The 19,158-nt window shown below is 57.5% G+C and overlaps 2 protein-coding genes across 2 annotated transcripts in view; one reads left to right on the top strand and one right to left on the bottom strand.

Annotated features, from left to right (window-relative positions):
- Positions 1-345: 345 nt before the first annotated feature.
- LOC106896530 (keratin-associated protein 4-11-like) lies at positions 346-3,045 on the bottom strand (the record flags this gene model as incomplete). Its single annotated transcript, XM_014956608.1, has 7 exons — positions 3,024-3,045; positions 2,295-2,441; positions 2,004-2,147; positions 1,782-1,922; positions 1,461-1,571; positions 906-1,009; positions 346-384 (listed from the first exon to the last, which is right to left on the bottom strand). Coding segments are annotated over exons 1-7 (708 nt in total), but the record flags the coding sequence as incomplete, so codon positions are not given.
- A 3,055-nt stretch (positions 3,046-6,100) lies between these two features.
- Positions 6,101-19,158, top strand: part of LOC106896529 (caseinolytic peptidase B protein homolog) — a gene marked incomplete at its 3' end in the record, with an annotated part of 110,457 nt that continues 97,399 nt past the window's right edge. Inside the window, exons 1-2 of the mRNA XM_014956607.1 lie at positions 6,101-6,793; positions 11,461-11,512. Of these exons, the coding sequence (XP_014812093.1) occupies positions 6,226-6,793; positions 11,461-11,512 (620 nt within the window). The remainder of the gene's footprint in view (positions 6,794-11,460; positions 11,513-19,158) is intronic.

Genomic DNA, 19,158 nt, shown 5'->3' with positions numbered 1-19,158 from the left:
TTTGGCATGGCTTGCCTTGCTTGGCCTGGCACGGCTTGGCATGGCACGGCTCAGCATGGCATGGCTCAGCACAGCTTGCATGACTTGGCATAGTTCAGCATGGCACGGCATGGCTCAGCGTGGGTTGCATGGCTTGGCACGGCTTGGCACGGCTCACCACAGCTCACCACGGCTCGGCCCGGCTTGGCCCGGGTGCCAGAGGGCGCGTTTGCAGGAGCCGGACCAGTTTGACCAGTTCAACCAGTTCAACCAGTTCATTCTCCCCCCAGTGACACCCCCTTCCCCTCCCCTCCCCGGCCTTTCCTTTCAGCCCCCAACCCCCCGGCTCCACCCCGGGACACGCACACGCGTGTGCACACGTATGGACACACGCATGTACACGCACTTCCAGGCACACACACACATACAACAGGCGTGTACACGCGTGACCTGTGCACACACGTGTGACTCATGCACACACGTGACTCGTGCACACACGCAGGCAGAGGCGTGCATGCACACGTGACACACGCGTGTGTGCACACACATGTGATTCACACACACATACACGCATGCACACACGTGTACTCGCACACACAGGCACGCACACGCGCTCACAGGCACATACACACGTGCACACGCATGACTCATGCACACGTATGACCCGTGCACACACACAGGCACAGGCGTGCACGCACACGTGACTCACACGTGTGCACACACACGTGATTCACACACATATACACACATGCACACCCGTGTACTCGTACACACAGGCATGCACACCCACACGCGTGCACACATACATGCATGTACACATGTGTACTCGCACACAGGCACGCACACGCGCTCACAGGCACATACACACGTGCACACGCGTGTGCTTGTACACACAAGCATGCACACAGACATGTGTGCACACATACATGCGTGACACGTGTGTATTTGCACACACGGGTGTGCACACGCACTCCCAGGCACATACACGCATGTACACACGTGTACTCGCACACACAGGCGTGCACACGCGCTCACAGGCACATACACACGTGCACACACGTGTGCTTGTACACACAAGCATGCACACAGACATGCGTGCACACACACGCATGCGTGACACGTGTGTACTTGCACACACGGGTGTGCACACGCACTCACAGGCACATACATGCATGCACACGTGTGTGCTCATACACACACACATGCACACACACACGTATGCACACACACGTGTTCATACACACACTCAGAGCCACATACACACATGCACACCCGTGTACTCGTACACACGGGCACGCACACCCACACGCGTGCACACAGACATGCATGCACACACGTGTACTCGCACACACAGGCGTGTACACACGCTCACAGGCTCATACACACGTGCACACACGTGTGGTTGTAGACAAGGGCATGTAAAGCTCTCACAAGCACATACGTGCACACACGTGTTCTCGGACACACACATGCACACTCACGGACACACGCGTGCACACACGTGTTCTCATACACACAGGTGTGCACACGCACTCCCAGGTACATACACGCATGTACACACGTGTACTCGCACACACAGGCGTGCACACACGCTCACAGGCACATACACACGTGCACACGCGTGTGCTTGTACACACAAGCATGCACACAGACGTGTGTGCACACACATACATGCGTGACACGTGTGTATTTGCACACACGGGTGTGCACACGCACTCACAGGCACATACATGTGTGCACACATGTGTACTCTTACACACATGCACACACACGTGTTCATACACACACTCAGAGCCACATACACACATGCACACCCGTGTACTCGTACACACGGGCACGCACACCCCCACGCGTGCACACATACATGCGTGCACACACGTGTACTCGCACACACAGGCGTGTGCACACGCTCACAGGCTCATACTTGCGTGCACACACGTGTGCTTGTGTACAAGGGCGTGTAAACGCGCTCACAAACACATACGTGCACACACGTGTTCTTGGACACACGCATACACACTCACAGACACACGTGTGCACACACGTGTTCTCATACACACAGGTGTGCACACACACTCCCAGGCACATACACGCATGTGCACACGTGTACTCGCACACACAGGCACGACACGCGCTCACAGGCACATACACACGTGCACACGCGTGTGCTTGTACACACAAGCATGCACACAGACATGCGTGCACACACGTGTGCTCGCACACACAGGCGTGTACACACGCTCACAGGCTCATACTTGCGTGCACACACGTGTGCTTGTATACAAGGGCGTGTAAACGCACTCACAAGCACATACGTGCACACACGTGTTCTCGGACACACACATGCACACAAACACACGCATACACACACGTGTTCTCATACACACAGGTGTGCACACGCACTCCCAGGTACATACACGCATGTACACACGTGTACTCGCACACACAGGCGTGCACACGCGCTCACAGGCACATACACACGTGCACACACGTGTGCTTGTACACACAAGCATGCACACAGACATGTGTGCACACACAAGCATGCGTGACACGTGTGTATTTGCACACACAGGTGTGCACACGCACTCCCAGGCACATACACACATGTACACACGTGTACTTGTACACACAGGCACGACACGCGCTCACAGGCACATACACACGTGCACACGCGTGTGCTTGTACACACAGGCATGCACACAGACATGCGTGCACACACAGACATGCGTGACACGTGTGTACTTGCACACACAGGTGTGCGCACACATGCATGTACACACGTGTACTCACACACACAGGCACGCACGCGCGCTCACAGGCACATACACACGTGCACACACGTGTGCTTGTGTACAAGGGCGTGTAAACACACTCACACGCACATACGTGCACACACGTGTGCTTGTGTACAAGGGCGTGTAAACACACTCACACGCACATACGTGCACACACGTGTGCTTGTGTACAAGGGCGTGTAAACACACTCACACGCACATACGTGCACACACGTGTGCTTGTGTACAAGGGCGTGTAAACACACTCACACGCACATACGTGCACACACATGTTCTCGGACACACACATGCACACTCACAGACACACACGTGCACACACGTGTTCTCACACACACAGGTGTGCACACACATGCATGTACACACGTGTACTCGCACAGACAGGCGTGCACACACGCTCACAGGCTCATACACACCTGCACACGCGTGTGCTTGTACACACAAGCATGCACACTGACATGCGTGACACGTGTGTATTTGCACACACAGGTGTGCACACGCACTCACAGGCACAGACATGCGTGTACACACGTGTACTCATACACACATGCGTGCACACGCGTGTAATTGCACGCACACATGCATGTACACACATGTATTCATACACACAGGTGTGCACACGCACTCACAGGCACAGACATGCGTGTACACACGTGTACTCATACACACATGCGTGCACACGCGTGTAATTGCACGCACACATGCATGTACACACATGTATTCATACACACAGGTGTGCACACGCACTCACAGGCACAGACATGCGTGTACACACGTGTACTCATACACACATGCGTGCACACGCGTGTAATTGCACGCACACATGCATGTACACACATGTATTCATACACACAGGTGTGCACACGCACTCACAGGCACAGACATGCGTGTACACACGTGTACTCATACACACATGCGTGCACACGCGTGTAATTGCACGCACACATGCATGTACACACGTGTACTTGTACACACAGATGTACACACGCACTCACAGGCACAGACATGCGTGTACACACGTGTACTCATACACACATGCGTGCACACACGTGTAATTGCACGCACACATGCATGTACACACATGTATTCATACACACAGGTGTGCACACACACTCCCAGGCACATACACACATGTACACACGTGTACTTGTACACACAGATGTACACACGCACTCACAGGCACAGACATGCGTGTACACACGTGTACTCATACACACATGCGTGCACACACGTGTAATTGCACACACACATGTACACACACGTATTCATACACACAGGTGTGCACACGCACTCACAGGCACAGACATGCGTGTACACACGTGTACTCATACACACATGCGTGCACACACGTGTAATTGCACACACACATGTACACACACGTATTCATACACACAGGTGTGCACACGCACTCACAGGCACAGACATGCGTGTACACACGTGTACTCATACACACATGCGTGCACACACGTGTAATTGCACACACACATGTACACACACGTATTCATACACACAGGTGTGCACACGCACTCACAGGCACAGACATGCGTGTACACACGTGTACTCATACACACATGCGTGCACACACGTGTAATTGCACACACACATGTACACACACGTATTCATACACACAGGTGTGCACACACACTGAGAGCCACGCACACGCATGCACACACGTGTCGTTGTGCACACACAGGCATATGCACACGCATGCACACACATACACACATGCACACACGTGTACTCGTGCACACACTCACAGGCACATACACACGTGTACTCTTATGCACACGCATGCACACACATACACGCATGCACACGTGTAATTGTGCACACAGGTGTACATACACGCACATACATGTTCTCGTACACACAGATGTGCACACTCACAGGCACACACGTGCGTGCACACGCGTGTATTTGTACACACAGGCGAGCACACGCACTCACAGGCTCACACATGCACACACACACCTGATTCACACGACACGCCTGCACACACACGTGCACTCACACGTATGTGCACACCCCGATAGATGCACACACGTGTGCACTCACACGCACACAGCCCCCCCAGCAGCAGCACCGACCCCTCTGGGGCGTGTAAACCCCCCGGCTGGTGCCACGCACACGCGTGTGCGTGGCTGCACATGGGTGTGTGCACACGTAGAGTGTGTGGACGAGGGCAGTTGTGTGGATGCAGGTGTGTAGGAGTTCCCCGTGCACTCAATCGTGCACAAGTGCTCACGTGTGCACACCACTAGGTGTGCACGCGTGTGCGAGAGCGTGTGTGTGCACACGTGTGCAAGAGCATGAGTGTGCGTGCACACTCGTGCTCCTTTGGGTGTGCAAGCGTGTTTGCGAGGGCATGTGTCCGCCGTGCATGCGTGTAGGCGCTTCCCTGCGTGTGCACATGCGTGTGCGTGCACGTGCGTGTGTGTGTGCATGTGTGTGTACTAGTGTGCAAGAGCGTGTGTGCGAGTCCACGAGTGCGTGTGTGTGAGTCCACGAGTGCGTGTGTGCACGAGGGCACGTGTGTGCCCGCGTGCGTGCTCTCTGCGTGCATGCGAGTGCATATATGCGTGAACGCGTGTGTGTGCACACGTGTGTGCACACGCGTGTGCCCCGGGCCTTCAGCCGGGACCGGGTCTCGAACCCGGGTCCTTCCGCACTACACTCCCCCCCCCCAACCCCGCCATGACGGGACAGGAACCGGCGCCTCTTCCCGGCATACCCCGGGCCGCGCCGCGGTGCCCCATGGGGGTTGTAGTCCACAACGGGCTCCGCAAAGCGGGGGCTGCCGCGGAAAGGACTACAACTCCCAGCAGCCCCTGCGCAGCTACCGGCGGCCGCCATTTTGGTTCGCCGGTCTCCGCGGCGTGTGTGGAGTGTTGTTGTGTGGGGGGGGGAGAGAAGGAAGGTCCGGGCGGCGGAGCTCGGCGAGCCGAGAGGGACGATGCTGGCCTCCTTGGCCTCCCGCCCGCCGCCGCCGGGGCTGGCGAGGCTCCTCCGGGCGCGGCCGTGGCTGTCGCCGTCGTCGCGGGCGGTTTACGGAGCTCCGGTGACGGCTGAGGGGGCCGGGAGCGGTGGGTCGCGGTTGTTGCCGGGTTTGGCCGCCAGGGGGCGCCGCGAACACGCGCCGAGGGGCAGGACCAGACCCCCGGTAACGGGGCCGGGCCCGGGGGGGGGAACCCCGCTAAGGGGGTCGGGGGGAGCCCCCCTAGGAGTGGGGCCGGACCCCCAAGGCCTACCCCTGGCAGTGGGGCAGGGCCTGGGGGGCTCCCCCATAGCCATGGGGCAGGGCCTGGGGGGCTCCCCCATAGCCCTGGGGCAGGGCCTGGGGGGCTCCCCCATAGCCCTGGGGCAGGGCCTGGGGGGCTCCCCATTAGCCCTGGGGCCAGCCCCGGGGGGGTCCCCCCTAGATAGGGGGCCAGGCCCTGAGAAGTGCCCCATAACAATGGGTCCGGACCCCAAAGGCCTACCCCTAGCTATGGGGCAGGGCCTGGGGGGCTCCCCCCTAGCCATGGGGCAGGGCCTGGGGGGCTCCCCATTAGCTATGGGGCCAGCCCTGGGGGGTTCCCCCTTAGATAGGGGGCCAGGCCCTACGAACTGCCCCCTAGCCATGGGGCAGGACCCCTTAGACACCCCCCTAGCCATGGGGCCAGGTCCCCAAGGCTCCCCCCTAGCCATGGGGCAGAGCCTGAGGGGCTCCCCTGTACATATGGGGGGCTCCCCCATAGAGAGGGGTCAAGACCCAAAGGGGACCCCCCCAGCGGAGGGTGCCAGGCTGGAGTTGCAAGGCCTGGCCCCACTGAAGCCCCCCAACCCCGGCCTGGCTGGCTCGGGCTGCCCCACACCATGGACCCACGGAGAGCTGTCACCCATGGGTGCTGAGAGGAGCTGTCATCGTGGAGGAGACCCCAACGGGGGGCGGAACGGAGCCAGGAGAAGCCCCCCAGGACCTGAGGTGCCCACCCTTCTCGTCGCCATGGCCTACTGCTACCTCAGGGACCACCACTCCAAGGGTGACTATCTCCTGGGGGGCTCGGTGTGGGGCAGGAGACCCTGTGTCCCTCAGGGAGGGGGTCCTGGGGGTCCCTCCTTGGGGACAGACCTCCAGGGAACGGGTCATTCTTCTTCTTCCCCTCACCCAGTGGTCTACTGGTCCGTGGTGGACACCCAGAATCTTGTCAGAGACACCCCAGTGCCTTTTTTTTGGGGGGGGGACAGGATTTGTACTGGGAGAGGAGCTCCTGGGGGGCTTGGTGGGGGGCAGGAGATCCTGTGCCCCTCGACCTCAGGGACCACCACTCCAAGGGTGACTATCTCCTGGGGGGCTCCTGGGGGGCTCGGTGTGGGGCAGGAGACCCTGTGTCCCTCAGGGAGGGGGTCCTGGGGGTCCCTTCTTGGGGACAGACCTCCAGGGAACGGGTCATTCTTCTTCTTCCCCTCGCTCAATGGTTTGCTGGTCCATGATGGACACCCAGAGTCTTGTCAGAGACACCCCAGTGCCTTTTTTGGGGGGGAGAAGGGGAATTTATACTGGGAGAGGAGCTGGGGGGCTCGGTGTGGGGCAGAGGACCCTGTGTCCCTCAGGGAGGAGGGTGTGGGGGTCCCTCCTTGGGGACAGACCTCCAGGAAACGGGTCATTCTTCTTCTTCCCCCCTCCCAGTGGTCTACTGGTCCATGGTGGACATCCAGAATCATCTCAGAGACACCCCAGTGCCTTTTTTTGGGGGAATTTGGGAGAGGAGCTCCTGGGGGGCTTGGTGGGGGGCAGGAGATCCTGTGCCCCTCGGGGAGGAGGGTGTGGGGGTCCCTCCTTGGGGACAGACCTCCAGGGAACGGGTCATTCTTCTTCTTCCCCCCTCCCAGTGGTCTACTGGTCCATGGTGGACATCCAGAATCATCTCAGAGACACCCCAGTGCCTTTTTTGGGGGGAATTTGTACTGGGAGAGGAGCTCCTGTGGGGCTCAGTGTGGGGCAGGAGACCCTGTGTCCCTCAGGGAGGGGGTGTGGGGGTCCCTCCTTGGGGACAGACCTCCAGGGAACGGGTCATTCTTCTTCTTCCCCCCTCCCAGTGGTCTACTGGTCCATGGTGGACATCCAGAATCATCTCAGAGACACCCCAGTGCCTTTTTTTGGGGGAATTTATACTGGAAGAGGAGCTGGGGGGCTTGGTGTGGGGCAGGAGACCCTGTGTCCCTTGGGGAGGGGGTTGTGGGGGTCCCTTCTTGGGGACAGACCTCCAGGGAATGGGTTATTCTTCTTCTTCCCCTCGCCCAGTGGTCTGCTGGTCCGTGGTGGACACCCAGAGTCTGGTCAGAGACACCCCAGTCCCTTTTTTTTGGGGGGTGGAGAGGATTTGTACTGGGAGAGGAGCTTCTCGGGGGGTCTTTGGGGAGCAGAGGACCCTGTGTCCCTTGGGGAGGGGGACGTGGAGGTCCCTCCTTGGGGACAGACCTCCAGGGAACGGGTCATTCTTCTTCTTCCCCTCGCCCAGTGGTTTGTTGGTCCGTGGTGGACACCCAAAATCTTGTCAGAGACACCCCAATCTCTTTTTTGGGGGGAGGGGGGGACTCGGTGGGGGGCAGGAGACCCTGTGTCCCTCAGGGAGGGGGGTGTTGGGGTCCCTTCTTGGGGACAGACCTCCAGGGAATGGGTCATTCTTCTTCTCCTCACCCAGTGGTCTACTGGTCTGTGGTGGACACCCAGAGTCTCGTCAGAGACACCCCAATCCCTTTTTTTGGGGGATTTGTACTGGGAGAGGAGCTTCTGGGGGCTCGGTGGGGGGCAGGAGACCCTGTGTCCCTCAGGGAGGGGGACGTGGAGGTCTCTTCTTGGGGACAGACCTCCAGGGAACGGGTCATTCTTCTTCTTCCCCTCACCCAGTGGTCTGCTGGTCCGTGGTGGACACCCAGAGTCTTGTCAGAGGTGGAGTGGCCACCGTGGTGTTACTGGGCAAACTGGTGTGGGAGCAGAGGCGTGAGGACGTGGTTATGGGCACACGTCAGAGCTCGGTCTCCTTGGGAGTGAGTCACAACCTCCTGCTCCAGGGATGGGGATGGAGTTACCAGGAGGTTTCATCAGCCTTAGGATGAGTCTTCTGGTGTCTTGATAGACCTTGGAGCTCCTTCCAGTCCCTCAAGAGTTGGGGGGCTCCAGGAGGGACTCTTGATGAGGGAGGGGAGCCCTAGGAGGAGGGGGAAGGGTTTGACCATGAAAGAGGGGAGATGGAGCTGAGATGTGGGGAAGAAATGGATGGATGGGAAGATGGATGGATGGAGGAATGGAAGGATGAGGAGATGGATGGAGGGCTGGCTGGATGAGGAGATGGTTGGATGGATGGAGGGATGGATGGGGAGATGGATGGTTGGAGGGATGAGGAGAAGGATGGATGGTTGGATGGAGGGAGGGATGGATGGGGAAATGGATGGATGGATGGATGGATGGATGGATGGAGGGATGAGGAGATGGTTGGAGGGATGAGGAGATGGTTGGAGGGATGGAGGGATGAGGAGATGGTTGGATGGATGGATGGATGGATGGATGGATGGATGGAGGAATGGAAGGATGAGGAGATGGATGGAGGGCTGGATGGATGAGGAGATGGTTGGATGGATGGGGAGATGGATGGTTGGAGGGATGAGGAGAAGGATGGATGGTTGGATGGAAGGAGGGGTGGATAGGAAGATGGATGGATGGGGGGATGGATGGATGGGTTGAGATTCTGGCCCAGGTTGCCCAGAGAAGCTGTGGCTGCCCCATCCCTGGAGGGGTTCAAGACCAGGTTGGAGAGGGCTTGGAGCAACCTGGTTCTGCTGGGAGGTGTCCCACTTGGATGGAACTGGATGTTCTTAAGGTCCCTTCCCACCCAAACCGGTCTGTGACTGGGAGGAGGACACTGTGGTGGCCCCGAGTCCAGGTTGTGGTGGCCAAACCCTCGCTAACCCCAACACCAACGATGGTTTGGCCCCAACTTGGCTTGGGGTTCACCACGTGGTCCATGCATGTGGCTCTGGGGCCAGCGAGCAGCTGGGATCTCCCGAGAGGGACACCCAAACGACCCCCTGGTCCCCTCTGCCACCTTCAGCCTGATGAATTGTCCTCCAGACATCACGTACCCCTGAGAAGGGGACCCTGGAGCAGGAGATGGGGACAGGGGACAGAGGTCTGGCTGCTGGGACACATCTCCAGGAAGGCAGGATGAGGACACCAGGCAGAAGGAACCATTTGGGCACAACAATTTGGAGAAAAGAGGCACAAAATGTTGGGGAAAGAGCAGGAAGCACCTGAAGGTGCTAAGAACCAAGGAGATTTGTCCCCAAATTGTCCCCGGATGCCCCAGTACGGCTTTACTGGCCGTACTGGTTTTGACCAAGCCTTGTCCTTCCTCTCTCTAGCCAGGAGGGGTCATTCTGAGCCCACGGTAGGAACTCGTTGGCCTCTTGGTGGCATCTGGAAGCCTCTGGTTGGGGTTGTCACCACCTGAGGTGACATTTCCAGCTGCCCATGGGCACCTCCCGCACCATGGACCTCACCTTCCGCAGGATTTGCCTTGAAAACACAAGAAAAACTCGTTGTAGACACAGTTGGTCCCTTCCTGGTGTCTCTCCTGCCTTGTCCCCAAGCCCAGGTGACCAACAGGACCTTGTTCCCTCCTCTCCAGCCCTTTCCCAGTGGCTCTTTCCCAGTTGGAGACCAGCAGTTGTAAGAAAAAGTGGATTTCTGAAGACCTGGTGGCTTTTTCCAGACCTGGGTGATCTCTGGAGGACTGGGAGGGACTGGTTTCCCAGCAAGGACCATTTTCCATCCCTGGTTGTGTCCCTGGAGGTGTTGCCTGGAGATGTGACACTCCAGGAGCTGCTTTTTCAGCCACGTTTGGGCCAGGAGAAGGGAGAAAGGGACTTTATAGATCATTCCTGACCTATGGGGGGGTCTGATCTGGTGTCTCTCCTGCCTTGTCCCCAAGCCCAGGTGACCAACAGGACCTTGTTCCCTCCTCTCCAGCCCTTTCCCAGTGGCACTTTCCCAGTTGAAGACCAGCAGTTGTAAGAAAAAGTGGTTTTCTCCAGACCTGGTGGTTTTCTCCAGACCTGGGTGATCTCTGGAGGACTGGGAGGGACTGGTTTTCCAGTGAGGACCATTTCCCATCCCTGGTTGTGTCCCTGGAGGTGTTGCCTGGAGATGTGACACTCCAGGAGCTGCTTTTTTGGGAGAAAGGGACTTGTATAGATCATTCCTGATCTACAGGGGGTTTGATACAAGCCCTAACCCTCTGCTGCCTTGTCCCCAAGCCCAGGTGACCATCAGAACCTTGTCCCCTCCTCTCCAGCCCTTTCCCAGTGGCACTTTCCCAGTTGGAGACCAGCAGTTGTAAGAAAAAGTGGTTTTCTTCAGAGCTGGTGGTTTTCTGGGGACCTGGGTGATCTCTGGAGGACTGGGAGGGACTGGTTTCCCAACGAGGACCATTTCCCATCCTTGGTTGTGTCCCTGGAGGTGTTGCCTGGGGATGTGACACTCCAGGAGCTACTTTTTTGGGAGAAAGGAACTTGTATAGATCATTCCTGATCTACAGGGGTTTGATACAAGCCCAAAGCCCAGGCCCTGCCTTCTCGGTGGTGGCCTTTGTCACCTCCAGGGTGTTGTGTCTCGTTGCTAAATGGCTTCGTTTCCTTTCTCTCTTTCCAGAAGATGCTCTGCTGGAAGCTGCGAGGATCAACAACGTTTCGGAAGTCAACCGGTGAGCTGGGAAGGCTGGGATTGTCCTCAGGGAAGGGGTGGGCTTGTCCCCCTGTCACCTGCAGGTCTTTTGGGGTTGGCACCCCGAGGCACAGCTCCTGATGGGGTTCACCTCCCCATCCCTGATCTCCAGTTGGTCAGAAGGGATGGGGAGAGCAGCTCCCTGGGAGTTGGAAGGTGGGTGGTGGGTCCTAGGGTTGGGGGAGGACAAAGAGGGTGGCCACCAAGTGGAGGGAGGTCATCCTGCCCCTCTGCTCTGCCCTGGGGAGGCCCCATCTGGAGCACTGGGACCAGTTCTGGGCTCCCCAGGTCCAGAAGGACAGGGAACTGCTGGAGAGGGGACAGTGGAGGCTGCGAGGATGATGAGGGACTGGAGCATCTCTCTGCTGAGGAAAGGCTGAGGGACTTGGGTCTTTTTAGTCTGGAGAAGAGAAGACTGAGGGGGGATCTGATCAACACCTATAAATCCTTCAAGGGTGGGTGTCAGGAGGATGGGGCCAGGCTTTTTCCAGTGGTGCCCAGGGACAGGACAAGAGGAAATGGGCACAAACTTGACCATAAGAAGTTCCACCTCAACATGAGGAGGAACTTCTTCACTGTGAGGGTGGCAGAGCCCTGGCAGAGGCTGCCCAGGGAGGGGGTGGGGTCTCCTTCTCTGGAGACATTCAAACCCCCCCTGGACACGTTCCTGTGGGACCTGCTCTGGGTGGCCCTGCTCTGGCAGGGGGCTGGACTGGATGATCTCCAGAGGTCCCTTCCAACCCCATGGGATTCTGTGGTTCTGTCAGGAAGAACATGGAGAACCTGGAGGGAGGTCATCCTGCCCCTCTGCTCTGCCCTGGGGAGGCCCCAGCTGGAGCACTGGGACCAGTTCTGGGCTCCCCAGTTCCAGAAGGACAGGGAACTGCTGGAAAGACTCCAGTGAAGGCTGTGAGGATGATGAGGGGCTGGAGCATCTCTCTGCTGAGGGACCTGGGGCTGTTCAGCTGGAGAAGAGCAGACTGAGAGGGGACCTCATGGATGCTGAGCAAGAGCTAAAGGGTTGGTTGGGGGGCAAGAGGATGGGGCCAGACTCTTCCCAGTGGTGGCCGGGGATGGGACAAGGGGCAACGGGCACAAACTGGGATGGAGAAAATAAGGAAAACCTTCTTGGAAGAGGCTGCCCAGAGAAGGTGTGGAGTCTCCTTCTCTGGAGATGCTCAAACCCCATCTCCAACCTGCTCTGGGTGACCTGCTCTGCCCGGAGGTGGGACTTGGGGGGTCTCCAGAGGTCCCTGCCCCACAAGAGAGAGCTCAGCTCTCCCTGACCTGTTGAGGGGGTGACCAAACACGTGTCCCTTGGGGTCTCCAGCATCTCCAGAGCCATCCCTGTGCTCCTGTCCCAGAGACAACGTCCCTCCAGCGCTCTCCTTGCCTTTGCCTTCTTCTGGTGGGGTCGTGCCATGGTTGGGGAGCTGGTTGGCTCCTCTAAATTCCCTCTAATTCTAAATGGGGTGTTAAAAACAAGTGTTTTTCTCGTGTGAGTGGTCTCCAAAAGGGCTTTTTTCCCTCTTTCCACCCGCTCCTGGCTCCAGGGAGGGACTTGGGTTGGCTCAAGGGGTTGATGTTTTAAGGAAGAAGGTCTGGAGCTCTGGGGAGGGGAGAAAAGAAGCCTCCTGAGAAAGCAGGGGGAAGAGAAATATCTGAGAACCAGAGCTTGGCCATCCTCCCAGTCTCTCCCAGTAACCCACTGGTGCTGAGGGCTCCCACACGCTGCCCTCAACCAGTACAGAGTTCAGATTTATTTTTGGGAGCCCAGCAGATCACAAAGGACGGGGAGAAGATGGTGCTGCTGCCCTCAGGGTCTCACCCAGGGGGACATCTCCCCTCCGTGGCAGGGGAAGGGAGCCTTCTCTGTCCCCGGGGATGCTCCTTCCCAGTCCCCAGGGATGCTCTTTCCTGGCCCCAGGGATGCTCCTTCCCTGTCCCTGGGGATGCTTCTTCCCAAGCTTCCGGGATGCTTCTTTCCAGTCTTCTGGGATGCTCTTTCCCGGCCCCAGGGATGCTCCTACCCTTCCCCAGATGATCCTTCCCTTCCTGGGGATGCTCCTTCCCAATCCCCAGGGATGCTCCTTCCCTGTCCCTGAGGATGCTTCTTCCCAATCCTCAGGGATGATCCTTTCCTGTCCCTGGGGATGCTTCTTCTCAATCCCCAGGGATGCTCCATCCTGGCCCTAGGGGATGCTCCTTCCCAATCTTCCAGGATGCTTCTTCCCAGTCTTCTGGGATGCTCTTTCCTGGCCCCAGGGATGCTCCTTCCTGGGCCCCAAGGATGCTCCTTCCCTGTCCCTGGGGATGCTTCTTCTCAATCCCCAGGGATGCTCCATCCTGGCCCTAGGGGATGCTCCTTCCCAATCTTCCAGGATGCTTCTTCCCAGTCTTCTGGGATGCTCTTTCCTGGCCCCAGGGATGCTCCTTCCTGGGCCCCGAGGATGCTCCTTCCCTGTCCTTGGGGATACTTGCTTCTTCCTATCCCTGGGGATGCTCCTTCCCAGCCCTGGGATGCTCCTTCCCTTCCTGGGGATACTTCTCCCCAGTCTTCCAGGATGCCCCTTCCCTGTTCCTGGGGATGCTTCTTCCCAATCCCCAGGGATGCTCCTTCCCTGGGGATGCTTTTCCTGGACCTCGGGGAGGCTCATTCCCAATCCCTGAGGATAGTCCTTCCCTTCCTGGGGATGCTTCTTCTCAATCCCCAGGGATGCTTCATCCTGGCCCCAGGGGATGCTCCTTCCCAATCTTCCAGAATGCTTCTTCCCAATCTTCTGGGATGCTCCTTCCCTGTCCCTGGGGATGCTCCTTCCCTGTCCCTGGGGATGCTTCTTCCCAGACTTCCAGGATGCTCTTTCCTGGCCCCAGGGATGCTCCTTCCCTTCTGGTGGATGATCCAGATGCCCCTTCCCAATCCCCAGGGATGCTCCTTCCCAATCCCCAGGGATGTCGGGAGGAAGCAGCCAGGCCCCGCCGGGGCTGGGGGGGCAGGAGGGGATGCTCCTTCCCAATCCCCAGGGATGCCCCTTCCCAGCCCCAGGGATGATCCTTCCTTGTCCCTGGGGGTGCTTCTTCCCAAGCCTTCAGGATGCTTCTTCCCAGACTTCCAAAATGCTCTTTCCTGACCCCAGGGATGTTCCTTCCTGGGCCCCGAGGATGCTCCTTCCTTGTCCTTGGGGATATTTCCCCAGGGATGCTCCTTCCCTTCCTGGGGATGCTTCTTCCCAGTCTTCCAGGATGCTCTTTCCCATCCCCAGGGATGCTCTTTCCCGGCCCCAGGGATGCTCCTTCCTGGGCCCCGAGGATGCTCCTTCCCTGTCCCTGGGGATGCTTCTTCCTAATCTTCTGCAATGCTTCTTCCTATCCCTGGGGATGCTCCTTCCCAGCCCTGGGATGCTCCTTCCCTTCCTGGGGATACTTCTCCCCAGTCTTCCAGGATGCCCCTTCCCTGTTCCTGGGGATGCTTCTTCCCAATCCCCAGGGATGCTCCTTCCCTGGGGATGCTTTTCCTGGACCTCGGGGAGGCTCATTCCCAATCCCTGAGGATAGTCCTTCCCTTCCTGGGGATGCTTCTTCTCAATCCCCAGGGATGCTTCATCCTGGCCCCAGGGGATGCTCCTTCCCAATCTTCCAGAATGCTTCTTCCCAATCTTCTGGGATGCTCCTTCCCTGTCCCTGGGGATGCTCCTTCCCTGTCCCTGGGGATGCTTCTTCCCAGACTTCCAGGATGCTCTTTCCTGGCCCCAGGGATGCTCCTTCCTGGCCCCCGGGGATGCCCCTTCCCTGTCCTTGGGGATATTTCTTCCCAATCCCCAGGGATGCTCCTTCCCAATCCCCAGGGATGCTCCTTCCTGGCCCCAGGGATGCTCCTTCCCAATCCCCAGGGATGCTCCTTCCTGGCCCCAGGGATGCCCCTTCCCAATCCCCAGGGATGCTCCTTCCCAATCCCCAGGGATGTCGGGAGGAAACAACCAGACCCCGCCGGGGAGGGGGGGTTGGTTTGAGATCTGGCCTGAATCAAGGGCTGAAGAGGATATTGGCGTGCGGTTAATTGGCACCTGGTGTTCTGCTGCTCCTAATTGCAGGAAGCTGCTGGGCAGGGATGTCTGGGGTGATTTGTGAGCCTGGTCGGGCAGAGGGATGCTCTGTGTGTCCCCTCCCCCCCTGGTTTTTAAAATCCCTTCCACCACAAATCCTTTGGTGACTCTCTGTGGGCAACTTCGGCCTCTGCTTTACAAGCCCAGTCCCTGAAGGGGCTCCAGGAGAGATGGGGAGGGGACTCTTGGTGAGGGAGGGGAGCCCTAGGAGGAGGGGGAAGGGTTTGACCCTGAAAGAGGGGAGATGGAGATGAGATGTGGGGAAGAAATGGATGGATGAGGAGATGGATGGATGGATGGATGGATGGAGGGATGAGGAGATGGATGGATGGATGGATGGATGGATGGATGGATGGATCGATCGATGGGAAGATGGATAGATGGATGGAGGGATGAGGAGGGAGATGGATGGGGAGATGGATGGTTGGAGGGATGAGGAGAGGGATGGAGGGATGGATGGATGGATGGATGAGGAGATGGATGGATGGTTGGAGGGATGAGGAGAGGGATGGGGAGATGGATGGATGGTTGGAGGGATGAGGAGAGGGATGGGGAGATGGATGGATGGTTGGAGGGATGAGGAGAGGGATAGATGGGGAGATGGATGGATGGTTGGAGGGATGAGGAGAGGGATAGATGGGGAGATGAATGGATGGTTGGAGGGATGAGGAGATGGATGAGGAGATGGATGGAGAGATGAGGAGATGGTTGGATGGATGGAGGGATGAGGAGAGGGATGGGGAGATGGATCGATGAGGAGAGGGATGTATGGTTGGAGGGATGAGGAGATGGATGGTTAGATGGAGGGAGGGAGGGATGGATGAGGAGATGGATGGGGAGATGGATGGATGGTTGGAGGGATGAGGAGATGGATGGATGGATGGAGGGATGAGGAGAGGGATGGATGGGGAGACGGATGGATGGATGGAGGGATGAGGAGAGGGATGGATGGATGAGGAGATGGTTGGAGGGATGAGGAGAGGGATGGAGGGCTGGATGGGTGAGGAGAGGGATGGTCGGATGGAGGGAGGGAGGGATGGATGAGATGGAGGGATGGATGGGGAGATGGTTGGATGGGGAGACGGATGAAGGGATGGATCAGTTGAGAGCCTGGCCCAGGTTGCCCTGAGAAGCTGTGACATAGGAGAAAAGCCATGGAAGGGCTGGAGTGTGTCCAGAGAAGGGCAACGGAGCTGGTGAGGGGCCTGGAGCACAAGGAAAAGGGTCTGGAGAACTTCTGAGGGAGCTGGGGGTGTTGAGCCTGGAGAAAAGGAGGCTGAGGGGAGACCTTCTGGCTCTCTCCAACTCCCTGAAAGGAGGGGGTAGCCGGGGGGGGTCGGTCTCTTCTCCCAAGGATTAAGAGGAAACGGCCTCAAGTTGCCCCAGGGGAGGTTGAGGATGGAGCTTGGGAAGAATTTCTTCCTGGAAAGGGTTGTGAAGCCTTGGCAGAGGCTGCCCAGGGCAGTGGTGGAGTCACCATCCCTGGAGGGATTTTGGAGCCGGGCAGAGGTGGTGCTGAGGGACATGGGTCAGTGGTGGGTTTGTCCGTGGTGGGTTGATGGTTGGACTCCACGGTCTGGAAGGTCCCTTCCAACCTCCACCATTCCATGATTCCATGATCCTAAGCCATCTCTGAAGGCTGGACCCAGCTCTCCTCATCCCTCCATCTTCTCCCATCTTTCCCCACTCCTTAAACACCCCAAATCAGGTTGAATCCTTCATCGAGGAACGCTTGAACTTCTGCCACCCTTCCCTTTGGAAGCGGCGGTGACCAGGCAGCTCTTCCCTTCTCGCCGGTAGAGAAGATAACACCTAATTAATCTGGATGGTTTAATTTCCCTCAGCCCTCCTGCGTTGGGAGCCGGGTAAATATGATGGGTGAAAAAAATAACCCAACCAACCAACCAACCAACCAACCAACCAACCCGAGCTGTGACTCATGGAAAAGGCAACGCGCATCCCAGACAGCCGTTATCGGCCTCGCTCGTTAGAGCAGCCCCTTAACGAGGGCTGGAGATGACCCAAGTGCCCTCCTCCTCCCCCCATGGTTCCAACCAGAGCCGGTGGTGGAGCAGAAGGCTTCATCTCAGCTCCCGTTGCTGGCTCTGCTCTCCTCAAGGCTGGTTTTTAGGTTGTAGAAAGAGTTAAATTGGGTTCTATCGCCCCAAAAGGGTGATTTATGCCTTTGGGTGATGCAGCCAAGTGTCCCTCATCCTGTCTCTGACTCACCTCGGGGCTGGGTCTGTCTCTTCTCCCGTCTCCTGTGGGCACCAAAGCTCATGGAGCAAGAGCTCCCTTCTGCAAGGTGGGATTTCATGGAATCCTGGTGTGGTTTGGGGTGGGAAGGGACCTTCAAGCTCATCCAGTTCCATCCAGGGACACCTCCCACCAGACCAGGTTGCTCCAAGCCCCCTCCAACCTGCCCTTGAACCCCTCCAGGGATGGGGCAGCCACAGCTTCTCCACGCAACCTGGGCCAGGCTCTCACCACCCTCACACCAAACAAGTTCTTCCCCACTTCTGATGAGATCTTCTGATGAGAGAGTTGGGGAGGTTCAGCCTGGAGAAGAGAAGACTCCAAGGAGACCTCAGAGCCTCTTCCAGTCCTTCAAGGGGCTCCAGGAAAGCTGGGGAGGGGGACACTCTTGATCAGGGAGGGGACCTGGATGGTCTTTAAAGGTGGTAAGGTGCCTGGACCACAGGAGATCTGTGGAGATGAGTCTGGTTCTTGGTCAAACTCTTGGTTCTTCTCTCCCTCTTGGTCCTCTCCGGGGGGGACAGCAGCACCTTCCCCCTCTCCTGGCTTCGTTAACGAATTCTCCCCCTAATTAGCAGTTCTCTGAATATCCTGGATGGGACTTCACTCTCGAGGGGTCCATAGGACCCTCATCAAGGGCTACCCAAGCGTGGCCACCACTGGCCACCAGCCAGACCTTTAGTTTTTGGTCCTAAAGGGCTCTGAAACCTCTTCATCCACGGCCTTGAGTGGGGGGGACAGAGACAGAAATGGGAAATTAATTATAATTACAATTATTTCCATCCCTATGTACTTTATGTTCCACTGTTTGCCCCCCACTTTGTGTCTGGGAGTTAATGGGCACCTGGGTTTTTAGGATATATTTTTTAAGATAAACAGATGTGGTTTTTTGGGTTTTTTTTTCCTTTAAATCCTCCTTTTTCATCTTTTCTCCTGAGATGTGGAGCGAGTTACGCGGGCGCTTTGTTTTTTTATAATTTTTGGACCCCTTATTGAGTTTAATTTGGCTTCTGGGGGATTCTTCACATGAACTGGGAAATATCACTTGGGGGGGGGACTTGTTTTATCACCCGGACAGGGAGGGGGGGGGCCACCCTTTCCCAGGCAGCAAAACGGGGAAAAAAACAGTGATTTTTTTCCTCCCTTTCTCCCTGGTTTCCCGGGAGCGTTTTGCTTTAACGCCTCCTTTTATTTTTTTTTATTTATTTATATTTCCCCCCCCCCCTGCTTCTGGGTGGATTTTGTCCTCCCCCTGGGGTTTGCCCAT

Source organism: Calidris pugnax, unplaced genomic scaffold, assembly GCF_001431845.1.
Source record: "Calidris pugnax isolate Ruff unplaced genomic scaffold, ASM143184v1 scaffold313, whole genome shotgun sequence".
NCBI lineage: Eukaryota > Metazoa > Chordata > Aves > Charadriiformes > Scolopacidae > Calidris > Calidris pugnax.
Note: the sequence above shows the minus strand (reverse complement) of the source record. Positions and strands in the feature narration are given on the sequence as shown.